We start from the raw sequence: 12,911 nt of genomic DNA, 5'->3' as shown, positions 1-12,911 counted from the left end.
AAAAAAAAAAAAAAAAAAAAAAAAAAAAAAAACAGGGATAATTATAAAACAACAAAAGTCTGTTGTAATGGATCTTAAAGGACTACAGATTCATATGCCAAAGTTTAGAAACCTGATATCATAAAACGAATTACAAGGGTTAATGTTTCAAAATGGACCTTAACAGTAAATTGTGTTTAAAGACTCTTCTATAGGGTCGGGTACTATGGGAATTAGTCTACGGTCCCGTTATCAAAAAAGAAGGAGGACAATCTAAGAATAAGATGTCAAGATATATATAAACATGTAAATGCAAGTTACTTACCGGAGAGAAGAAATTTTCAGGCCAGAAGCTGCTTCACCATCTCTCTCTTTTCCTGATCTCTCACTTTGTATGCACACTACACAGACATGTAAAATCTTTGAATTTATGTTTTCGGTTTTGCAGTTCAAAAGGAAAGAAGTTATGTTTTTGTCTGAAAAAATATTTTCCCTAAGAGGTATGTATATATTTGCTTTGGGGTATATTTTTTCAATGAAAATATCATTGTCGTCAATTAATTTTGGTTCTAACTTCTTAAATAATAATATCTTAACATTCCAGTTTGGATTTTTTTCTTAGTAATCATTTTTACCACTTTTCTTAGTAATTTAGGATTCATCGTCGAAGTTGAACATTAAGATTCCAGGTTTAAGATTTAAATATTTTTTCCTTCCATATATCATGAAAATTAGTTTGATTTTTTTTTTTTTTTTTTAGATCTCCATGATTTGAAAAAAAAAATCTAGTAGTATGGTACCTTAAAGTAAATTTTTTAAAAAAAACATGATTAGATAGGTAAAACTAAAAATAAATTAGAAAGTAATTTGGTCAACGCTTTTAAATTTGTAAAAGTAAGATACAGCATTTATTTGTTGATTTTCCTTTTTATTTATTGAAATAGTATGAGCCAGTTAGGGAAATTAATCTGGGTTTTCTTATCATAAACTTTTACCTGTTTTTCCTTCAATTGTTAAAAGATACGTAGAATCTTTTGACCACTAATTTCATTTTCACATTTAAGTTTTTTTCCGCAGCGTCACATTATAATCTTGTGCTTAGAAAAAAAATACCATATGAATATTCAAAATGTGATTAACTACAAAAATAGCTTTAGAAGTTTAACTAAACTAGCTACTACTAATTTTTAATTCATCCCTAAATTAAAATAATCTACCCTCAAAAGAAAACACTCGTAGTTTTTGGTTTTGTTTTTCCTCTTCTTCACCTACGTTAAGCGACAGCACAAAATAATTAAGGTCTTTACACGAATTCCTAAAACCCGGTTAGATTAATACGAAAGACTAGAAAACCAAACCGGGGAGCCTTTTCTAATTTAAACCAAGTAGTCTTCAACAAATCCATGCAACCCTTTGAAGAGCCTCTTTGATCATTCCTGGTGTCGCTATTTTTGACCCCTTGTGCTGAAAACCAAAACATTTCAATAATATGTGTATTCAGGTTAACCAAATATCGGTTAAGAAAAAATCAGGTTAGAGTGTCTACCTTGCAGTTGACGGTTAAGCAGAGTAAACCGTCTCCGGTCGAGGATTGAACCGAATGAGAATCCAAGTTGAGATCACTTATCACATCCATTATCTCAAGCAACACACCTTCTCTCCAAGCACATCTAAGCTCAATGACCACCTCATTACCAAACGAACCGATCCTTAAGTTATCAGTCAAACCAGTAAAACCAGTGTCTGCTGGCTCGGCTTCACCAACATTGTTAACCGAAACCTTCTTCCCATTTCCGGTTTCATTGTTTGCGCAATTAGCTGATGTTCTTTCCCCTGCATCGCATGGTTTCTTCCTCTTCATCGTCATCGTCCCACGAGTATCTGTATCTGTTGATTCTCTGCAAGATTCTAGTTCTTGAACCCGTCTCTCGAGTTCTTGAAGATACTCTATCGTATCGTCAAGAATCGATACTTTGTCGATCTATCGAAAATGTAAGACCTTATGATTAGTCCTTGCGATATTCATGGATTTTTGAAATTTTGAAGATTCAGATAGATGTATATATATACCTTGTTGACTGAAGGAATGATTGATCTCAAGATCATGAACCGTTCGTTAAGTTTCTCGCGCCGTTTCTTTTCTAAAACTGCGTGGTTCGCGGTTTCATCACCTCTGGCATCTGGTGAGTCCAACAATAACTTCTCTTTCTGGTGCACTCGTGGAACCTCGAAAATTATCTTCTTTAGCATTCCTTGTGATGGTGCTGTGACCGTCGCGGTTCCGGATGATGATGAAGACGATTTCTTCCACCTCGTGAAGCTTGACTGCTTATCGCAGTTTCGAAACTGTGGTCCGAGAATTAACTGATGGTTGGTCTTAAAAATCGTTGAGATCACACTTTGGTAATGAACGTCGTCGTTTTTGGGATCAAATGACAACGTCTTTACATTTCTCTGCTGCTCTTGAATTTGCCCTAGTCTTTGAACCCTACCCTTTCTTGCACCGTAAGAAACCCGTCCAGCCGCACCTTCAACAAACGTTTGAGAGACGCAATCGCTAGAATTCAGCGACTGGTGAACGCAGTTGCTAAGCTCGTCGTCCATGAGCTGCCAGCTTTGCACCTGAGAAGCTCCTCCGGTGATTCTTTCGGTCATGAACGAATCATGATCTTCTGCTACTTGTTCATATTCCGGATCGAAACCGTTGGTAGTTCTACTCGGAGAAGCCGTCGGAAAAGGCTCCGTGCCGAACATAGGCGCGTAAATCTCGTCGCCTAGAATATGGTGCTGATCGAGAACGTTGTCGATGTGATAATCGGATCTTGTTGGTAATATAGTAGGGTAAGGATCAGGGGCTTCGACGAATGATGTCTTCACGCATTGTATTACGTTCATGTCTTCTGTAATCTACACACCAAGAAAAATCTTAAGAACTTTTTGTAAAATTTCACTTACAAATATTTAGACCTTAAGCATAAATTAGCAAATAGGAGCTCCTATATTGCAGTTTTATCAAATTATACCAACGAGTAAACTTATATAAGCCATATATTAAGCCTAAATTTAATTTATTTGGATTTAGTTTTTAAACCCATATGATATGATGTAATACATAATAGAAACTGACTTTGGTTAAGTTTTCTCTACTACATAAACCATATAAATAAAAATAGAATATAAAAGAAAACTTACCTAACGTAAAACTAAAAAAGAGAATATAATTCCAATGATTTATATTGAAAAAGTCCACACATCAAACCGTGTAAATCTTTACGTCGGGGATACCAAAATGTTAAAAGTAAATGTTTTTGGTGTATTATTCGACAGGCTAATGGTTTAACTTGAAATATTAAAATGTTTTGTGGTAAACTTTAAAAAAAAAAAAAAAAAAAAAAAAAAAAATTGTTGTAATTTTGTAACTGTTTTAAACATTCAAGGCAGAAAACATAAATACTTTTTCTATTTTATAAAAAGTGTCATTTTGACACATTTCATATATATTAAAAAATATTGAATTATATATATATTACTGATTTAATTAGCTTTAGATTAAGAATAAAATTAGGAGTTTTAATATAAAAATGTATTGGAAATGTAAAATAACATCCTTTATAAAACAACCAAAAAACTCTAAAATAACTTGTGAAACAGAGGGAGTATTAGTCTTACATGTTCAGTGGTACCAATCTCAACGACTCCTCCAAGAAATGGGAAGCAAACCACTGTCTTAACCGAAGCACTCTAAAACACACAAACATAAGAGAAAAGGTAAGATTTTAGCGTTTTCAATCAGAGAAGTAAAGTAACAAGTACATTAATAATAATACTAGCTAGCTAGGACAACTTACTTTTGCCAGAAGGGAGCGGCTAAAGACTTTACTATCCGCCATATGAGCGTTGCACAACCATGTCGGTTCACCGTTCGCAAACGTCCTTCCAGGCATTCTGAAGATGCAGCATTTGAACAAGTGTTTGAACTACTCCAGAAAGACATGACTTTAATACGAAAACAAAGTATCGAGTGATCTATGACGGCTATTATCAAGACTCATACAGATTTAGAAGGCACGAGAAGCTTCTAGAAGATTGAAGAGCTTCATGTTTACAATTGAAATGTAAACATGAAAAAAGTGGGAAATTTCCTAAAACATAAAGAAAAAGGAAATTGTCCAATTCCTATTAGGATTAGATTAGGTAGTTTGCTAATTAAATAGCTAATAACTAGATTTATAAATAGGGATGCTAAAGCAAGGTTGAGTTTTAGCACAAACAAGAGAAAGTTAACCTAGCTATTAAGTTTTAGTCTTTAAGAAAAAAGAGCTAAAAACTTAGAGAGAGCAAGAGGTTTCTTTAAGAGAGTTTTGAGAGGTTAGAAAATTGTTTAGAACAAACTTGTAAACAGATTTTCTATCAATGAAAAGAGAGTTTAAAGAAATTAATATTTTCATTATTCAGATCATAAGTTCTCACACTTACAATTGGTATCAGAGCAACACTTGTTCTGATTACTACAAGTGAGATTCTGCGGACAAGATGGAGAGCTACGGAGATCTGATCAACAATAACAAAGTTGTCTTGGATGATGGAAACTATGGGTTTTGGAAATCAAGAATCAAATCTATCATAGGAGGTATTGATCGTCTTGCTTGGAAGACTGTTCTGGAAAAGTGGGAGGAACCAACGATCAAGGACGAGTCAGGCAAGCGAATTCCCAAACCCGAAGCCGACTGGACTGATGAAGAACAGAATAAATCCAACTACAATTCAAGAGCATTGAGTGCTATTCATTGCAGTGTAGGAAAGAAGCAGTTCGATCTAATTCAGGGGTGTGAAACTGCTAAGGAAGCTTGGGATATTCTGCAAATCCAGTATGAAGGAACCACAAAAGTGAAAAGCTCAAGAAAAGACATGCTGGCTTCACGATTCGAAAATCTAAGGATGGAAGAACACGAATCAATATCAGACTTTAGTTCAAAGTTAAGTGCGCTAGCTCAGGAAGCATTAACTCTTGGAAAGACTTATAAGGATCATCAGCTGGTCAAGAAGTTTCTAAGGTGTCTACCTTCAAGGTTCATGGGATACAAGACTGCACTAATTGTTTCACATGATCTAGACAGTCTTAGTTATGGTGAAGTGGTTGGAATGCTGCAAGCTCACGAGATGGAGCTTAATGGAATTAAGAAACCAAATGGTATAGCCTTAACGATTAGCAGAGACACATCAAAGCCAAGGAGAAGAAGATGCTGTGAGTTTATTAGTAAGAAGATTTGATCGTGCTTTAAGAAGAATAGAACAAGGTACTTCACAAAAGAAGACTGGAGTTTCCAAAAATATCAGTGAAGATAAGAAGGCTGATATGCAGTGTCATGAATGCAAAGGGTTTGGGCATTTCATTCGTGAGTGTCCAACGATTAAGCTTCGAGATGCAAAGTGCACTATTTGCAGAGGTACAAGACATACACAGGAGGGATGTGTGAGTAACCTTAAACACAAGAAAGAGAAGTCTATGATAAGTATTGAGGATGATTCAGATGATGGTAGCAGTAGTGAATAAGAACTCATAAATCTAGTAGCGATGGTGGGAATTACAGAATTTGAGAATGGAGAAGAGGTAATTGATTCTGAATCGGAAGGTGAGGAAGTTCTTGATATTGTTCAGAGTTACAAGGAAGTTCGAGAAACACTCATTACCTTAGGGAAGGAAAATCAAGACTTAATCAAAGAAAAACTCCATCTTGAAGTTGTGATCAAATCACTGCAGAATGATTTGGTGGACGAAAAGAAGATTGCTAAGAAAGCTGTGAATTTAATGAAAGAAAAATTGGTGTTATCTGCAAAAGCAGACAAGCTAGAGAAAGAGTTAATTAAAGAGAAGAAAAAATCCACAGAACTTCAATCTGAACTTGATCAGCAATACAGAAAAATTCACATGTTTGCAGGAACAAAGCAACTTGATAAGATTTTAAGCTATGGAAGAACTGAGAAAACTCATAGAGGGTTGGGTTTTATTGAGAACCAAGGAGACAAGAAAACAACAACTAACTTTGTTACTGCTGGAATGCACCAATCTGATTTGAAAACATCAACATCCGCATCTGAGAAGTTCTCAGGCTGCTTCTTTTATGGAAAATTTGGACATTATAAACGCTATTGCTCTAAATTCTGGGAAAGAGTCTATGGTTTAAAGCGACAAGGGATATTTTTCTGGAATGGGTTTAGGAGACAGGTTTGGATAAAGAAGAACGACCTGTATCAAACAGAAGCAATATCATCAGGATTTAGGTGCAACATGGCTATGATTACTGAGGAACAAGAAGATTCTGAGCCTTGGTTCTTTGATAGTGGGTGTTCAAGGCATATGACAGGAACTAAGAGTAATTTGCAGAATATTAAGAAACTGAAAGGAGGCACAATAACCTTTGGAGATGGAAGTAATGGTTACATTCAAGGTAAAGGCACAACACATGATACAAAACTTCCACCACTAGTAAATGTCTACCTGGTACAAGGACTACGAGCGAATTTGATAAGTATCAGTCAGTTGTGTGATGAAGGTTTGACAGTTATGTTTACATAGATAAACTGCAAAGCAGTTGATGAATCAGGCAATATCAAGCTCTATGGTGTAAGTTCAGGGAACAATTGTTAAATGTGGCAGAGAAATTCGTTCAAATGTTTTAGTGCACAAGGAAGTCTAGATCTCTGGCACCAACGACTGGGTCATATGAATGTAAGGAACTTAACTACTCTTGTTAAAGAAGAGATCATTCGAGGAGTACCTAAGCTTAAAGGAGAAGAAAATATGGTTTGTGGACCTTGTAATCAAGGAAAACAAGTCAATATTCAGCACAAAAAGGTGCTTGAAGTTCAGTCAAAGTCAGTTTTAGATCTGGTTCACATGGACTTAATGGGTCCAATGCAAGTTGAGAGGTTAGCTGGGAAGAAATATGTGTTTGTGTTGGTAGATGATTTTTCTAGATACACTTGGGTTCGTTTCATTCGAGAGAAGTCAGATACAGTGGATAGCTTCAAGATCTTGGCTTTGCAATTGCTTAATGAGAAAGGTGGAATCAAGAAAATACGAAGTGATCATGGTGGAGAATTTCAAAACGAATCAATGAGAGAATTTTGTGAACAGCTTGGGATTTCACATCAATTCTCAGCTCCCAGAACTCCTCAACAGAATGGTGTAGTGGAGAGGAAAAACAGGACTCTTCAAGAAATAGCTAGAGCAATGATTCATGGGAATAATGTGCCTAAGAAATTTTGGGCTGAGGCGCTCAATATAGCTTGCTACATAGTAAACAGAGTGTATGTTCGAAGAGATACATCAAAAACTCCATATGAGTTATGGAAAGGCAAAACTCCTAATTTGAGCTACTTTCATGTTTTTGGATGCAAATGTTATATCTTGAATGACAAGGATTATCTTGGGAAATTTGATTCCAGAAGTGATGAAGGGATGTTTCTTGGCTATGCTGAGAGTAGTACAGCATTTAGGGTATTTAACAAACGCACATGGACTATTATGGAATCAATGAATGTGGTGTTTGATGATCGGTCTGTTGCTTTAAGAGATAATGATGATTCAGACAGTGATGCAGAACAAGTAAATATTATTGAAGGACAAGAAGAAGATTCTGGACTAGACACCTCTGATCATGTTCCAAAATCTGAAGAAATAAAACAAGTACACAAGAATCATTCTGCATCAGATGTTATTGGTAACATAAATGAAGGAATGAGGACTAGAGGAGTGCAGATTGATTTTAAAAAGATGACTAGTCATTATGCAGCACTAGAAACTGTCTACTTTGAGTGTTTTGTGTCAATGATTGAACCCAAGAATCACATAGAAGCTGTTCAAGATGATTTCTGGATAATTGCCATGGAAGAAGAACTAGAACAGTTTGAGCGTAATGATGTTTGGGAGCTGGTTCGTAGGCCAATAGATGTGAATATCATTGGGGCTAAATGGATTTTCAAAAACAAGATTGATGAGAGTGGAGTTGTGATTCGAAATAAAGCAAGGTTGGTTGCACAAGGTTATACTCAGATCGAAGGAGTGGACTTTGAAGAGACATTTGCTCCGGTAGCAAGACTTGAATCGATTAGATTGTTTTTGGGAATGGCTTGTATCTTGAATTTCGAAGTATAACAGATGGATGTCAAAAGTGCGTTTTTAAATGGGATCTTACAAGAAGAAGTATATATTGAGCAACCCAAGGGTTTTGAAGATTCAGTTAAGCCTGACTATGTGTACAAATTAAAGAAGGCTCTTTATGGATTGAAGCAAGCTCCAAGAGCTTGGTATGAAAAACTAACTAGTTTTCTTATGGAGAAGGGCTATGATAGAGGAAGTGTTGACAAGACCTTGTTTGTCTTGGAACAAGATGTTGATATCTTGATGGTTCAAATTTATGTTGATGACATTATTTTTGGTAGTACATCTAAGAAGCTGGTGGATAGTTTTGTGAGTCATATGACACAAGAATTCGAAATGAGTATGGTTGGTGAACTCAAATATTTTTTTGGTTTACAGATTACTCAGTCTGATCAAGGAATTTTCATTTCACAAAGTACTTATGCAAGACAGCTTCTGAAGAAATTTCAGATGGATAAGTGTAAAGAAGCCAAGATACCTATGAGCACATCTCTGAAATTGTCAAAAGACATTGATGGAAAGGATGTAGATGTCAAGCAGTACAGGGGAATGATTGGAAGTTTGTTGTATCTCACTGCTAGTAGACCTGATTTGAGTTTCAGTGTTGGAATGTGTGCAAGATATCAATAGAATCCAAAACAATCACACCTAGAAGCAGTCAAACGGATCATTAAGTATGTAAAAGGGACTGTTGATTTTGGAATTTGGTATTCTAAAGGCTCAAATCAAGGTTTAGTTGGATATTGTGATGCAGATTATGCTGGGAGTGTGACAGATCGGAAAAGTACTAGTGGAGGATGTTTCTTTCTGGGGAATAATATCATTGCATGGTTAAGCAAGAAACAAAATTCAGTTTCTATGTCTACAGCTGAATCAAAATATATAGCAATGGGAAGTTATTGTACTCAATTGTTATGGATGAAGCAGATGTCAGCAGATTATGGTATGGATTCAGGAGTTTTACAGGTGTATTGTGATAACAAAAGTGCAATTGATATTTCTAAGAATCCAGTTCAACACTCAAGAACCAAACACATTGATGTAAGACATCACTTTATCAGAGAACTGGTTGAGAGAAAGCAAGTTCAGATTGATCATGTTGATACTGAAGATCAGCTAGCAGATATATTCACAAAGGCTTTGGATTCTAATCGATTCGCAACATTGAGGAATTCAATTGGGGTATGTGAAATGTGATTCTGAGTTGATGCTGGTCAAGAACGAGTGTAAGGAAGATTCTGGGTTTGAGATTGTTTAATTAAATGTGTTATTTAAACCGGGTTATTTGCGGTTTTGGTTGGATTTTAATTTTTAGGTTAAAGGTATGTTAGGTGTTGTCTTCGGTTGTATCGACGGATTAAAAAAAAAACAGAGATGGTGAGAGCGACTCGACAAGGTTTGGTAAGAGGAGGAAGGAGATCGAAGGTGAATCAAGATGGTGATTCTCAACGACCTCATCTGATCTGCAACTATTAGTGCTAAGAGTGTTCGTGTACAGGGGAAGTTTAGGTCTGATGTTTTTGTGTCCAAAGCAGCTCAAGCAAGGTATGCAGATATTTTTTCTCGGAAGGTTACAAAAAGAAGACAACTAGATTTTTCTCAACCAGATGACTTTGGGATTCTTGATAAGATTATGTATCTAGGGTTGCATTTTTCGGTACAAGATTTGCATGTGTATGTCAAATAGGTGGTTTGTGAGTTTTATGCGAATCTGCCAAAGGAAATAACTAGGAATGGAATTCAAGTGTTTGTTAGAGGTCACTGGTATGAGTTTTCTCCTAGCGCTATCAATGAGGCACTTAATCTTGAATCATTGTCTCAAGAAGAGAAGCAAGCAGATGCAGCTGTAGATAGGCTGAGTAAAAATGAACTTGCAGAAGTTCTGAGTGGTCGCGACAAGTTGTCTTGGAATCAATTGAAGGTTAGGGATCTACCTGGACAAGTTGCAGCTCTTTTCATGTTAGCAAGTTATAATTGGGTTCCTTCGGTTCATAGGGATCATATTTCAATCGATCGTGCTCGAGTTGTGTATAAGCTTGTTCAAGGAATTCGGTTTGATCTAGGACAACTAATTTATGATCAGATTATGGATATGAGTTGGATTGATACTACTCGGTGCGTAATGTTTCCTAGAACCATTTTCGAAACACTTAAGGTTCAAGAAGGTCCACTTGAATGGTCAGATGCAGAAGAAGAAGTAGCTGCTAAGTTTTATACTAAAGATGTTAGGACTGGGCGAGCTTATGCGGTTAAACACAATTTGCTTCCTGAGAATGAAGACCCAACACCAGTTCGAAGACAAATGGATGAGGGATCTTCTTCGACTTCTGAGGTAATTCAGTTGGGTAGCATTCGTATGCCACAAGTTGGTCAAGAAAATGAGGAGAGTTCATATGCAGCTTTGGTCGACACAGCACAAGCTCTACAGAGACTTACTGTAGTAGTTCAGAGGCTCATACAGAATCATCCACTTTCCAAGATGATTTGAGTTGTTTTTAACTGTTGTTTTCTCAAGTAAGGGGAGAAGAAGAAGAAGCTGGTATGAGATTCTGGGGGAGTCTAGCTGGTCTGAGATTCTGGTCTGAGATTCTGGGGGAGTCTAGCTGGTCTGAGATTTTGGGGAAGCTTTGTGTTTTCATTAAAACTTTGGAAGATTTTTGGTGATCATTTTAGTTCATTATGTTTGGATGTTTGACTATGGCTTGATGATCATTTTTGGTTTATGATATGAACAGTTGACTATGGTTTAAAGATGTTTGTTTTATATCTAAGCCAAAAATTCTTATGCTTGAGAAGCACAAAGTTAAAAAAGAGGGAGATTGAAGATGCAACATTTGAACAAGTGTTTGAACTACTCCAGAATGACATGACTTTAATACGAAAACAGAGTATCGAGTGATCTATGACGGCTATTATCAAGACTTATACAGATTTAGAAGGCACGAGAAGCTTCTAGAAGATTGAAGAGCTTCATGTTTACAATTGGAATGTAAACATGAAGAAAGTGGGAAATTTCCTAAAACATAAAGAAAAAGGAAATTGTCCAATTCCTATTAGGATTAGATTAGGTAGTTTACTAATTAAATAGCTAATACCTAGATCTATAAATAGGGATGCTAAAGCAAGATTGAGTTTTAGCACAAACAAGAGAAAGTTAACATAGCTATTAAGTTTTAGTCTTTAAAAAAAAAGAGCTAAAAACTTAGAGAGAGCAAAAGGTTTCTTTAAGAGAGTTTTGAGAGGTTAGAAAATTGTTTAGAACAAACTTGTAAACAGATTTTCTATCAATCAAAAGAGAGTTTGAAGATATCAATATTTTCATTATTCAGATCATAAGTTCTCACACTTACACATTCTACCAAAAAAAAAACCAGATTAATTAAAAAAAGACGTAAAATTGAATTCTATAAATAAATAAATCTATCATTTTTCCATAATTTTCTTCCTAACAATTTTCACGACTGTCGAAAGATAGATGTGTCATGTGCGCAGGAAAAACCAAAATGATGGGAAAATATATTAATCCGAACTTTTTATGATGATTAACAGGACTAAACTGAACCAAACACGAATTTAAATCGAATAAAATAAATTGTTTAGAATAGAGTTAAACATACTTAAATACACATTATCAACTCTTTAAAGTTAATCATGTAATGTGTTTAACTTCTTTGCTTTTCTTAATGACATACCGACCAAATCCAAACATTAAAATTTCAAACCAAACAAAAACTAAAATAGTGTAATTTTTTTTTTTTTTTCCTGCAAAACCCTGAAATCCTCCAACAAACCTAAACTGAACCATAAAGTCGAAATACCTGGACCTACGAGTATTAAAAGTGTGTTTTGTCATTTTGTTTAAAAACTGGCAAAGATCAACTCCGAACACGACATATAATAAATGTCATCAATATATGCTGATGTAGGGAAAAGACGTGTTTACCCTTCACCGATGTTGAAGACGAATGACATACAAACCAAGAAGTACCACTCGGTGTCGGCGAGATCTTCCGGCGAGAGTGCGGCGGCGGAAGCTCTTCTAGTGACCTGAGATCCAGCGGCGGCGCCGGAGGAAGAAGATTCAGCTACGGAGAGAGACTCGTAAAGCTCGCTAAGCTGCTCGCTCCTCCTTAAACCAAGCTGATCAGCTTTGATCTCCGAAGCTTGAATCGTCTTCCTCGTTTTGATATCTCCATTGTAATATCCATCTCCCCATTCTAATACTCTTTTGCATCAAAACAAAACAAACCACAACAAAAAAAAAAAAATCGAATCAGGAAAATAAAACAAAACTTTTTTTTTTGGGGTTTTGATAAAACAGAACATTTTCTTGAACTAATCAAGAACTTCAAAAAGAGACAAAAATAACAAAATTTTCAAGAGACCTAGAAATCTTATAAGAATAAAAAACAAAACCAGTTTTGAATTAAACCCATAAGTTTTATCTGATTTTGTAAAAATATTTTCATCAATATACAATGTTAAAAATCTCCAACTTATTAGTTTTGGAGGAATATGATTATGAAACTTACCCAGACTGAGAAGGAGAGACAGACCAAAAGATACCATAACTCCATTGAATGCTTCGAACTGAAACTGCGAGATGTTTCTTCAGATTCTCTGGCACACTTGTTCTGTTTTGTCCAGTAGCCATTGTTTCTTCATCCCTAGATCCCCATGAAACCACACACAAAAAGATAAAATAAAGAAAACAAAACAAAATCAGACTTTTTTTTTTGTCTTGGTTTAGAAATGAATAAGATACTTA

General features: G+C 35.6%; 2 protein-coding genes across 3 annotated transcripts in view; both read right to left on the bottom strand.

The window, feature by feature from the left end:
* LOC104720677 (stress response protein NST1-like) overlaps positions 1-122 on the bottom strand; it is a 2,534-nt gene extending 2,412 nt beyond the window's left edge. The window contains exon 1 of the mRNA XM_010438556.2: positions 113-122. Within this exon, the coding sequence (XP_010436858.1) occupies positions 113-122 (10 nt within the window). The remainder of the gene's footprint in view (positions 1-112) is intronic.
* The window catches only part of LOC104719799 (transcription factor GLABRA 3), a 12,587-nt gene continuing 753 nt past the window's right edge, over positions 1,078-12,911 (bottom strand). Inside the window, exons 1-7 of one of the 2 annotated variants that reach the window (XM_010437777.2) lie at positions 12,676-12,863; positions 12,087-12,368; positions 3,828-3,924; positions 3,649-3,720; positions 2,050-2,886; positions 1,526-1,960; positions 1,078-1,443 (exon numbers count right to left, since the gene is read on the bottom strand). In XM_010437777.2, coding sequence (XP_010436079.1) covers positions 1,372-1,443; positions 1,526-1,960; positions 2,050-2,886; positions 3,649-3,720; positions 3,828-3,924; positions 12,087-12,368; positions 12,676-12,797 — 1,917 coding nt within the window. In that variant the 5' untranslated portion in view covers positions 12,798-12,863 and the 3' untranslated portion in view covers positions 1,078-1,371. Of the gene's footprint in view, positions 1,444-1,525; positions 1,961-2,049; positions 2,887-3,648; positions 3,721-3,827; positions 3,925-12,086; positions 12,369-12,675; positions 12,864-12,911 lie in introns of those variants that run through there. The other variant, XM_010437776.2, reaches the window with a different exon arrangement.

This window comes from Camelina sativa, chromosome 10, assembly GCF_000633955.1.
Source record: "Camelina sativa cultivar DH55 chromosome 10, Cs, whole genome shotgun sequence".
NCBI classification, from domain to species: Eukaryota; Viridiplantae; Streptophyta; class Magnoliopsida; order Brassicales; family Brassicaceae; genus Camelina; species Camelina sativa.
Note: the sequence above shows the minus strand (reverse complement) of the source record. Positions and strands in the feature narration are given on the sequence as shown.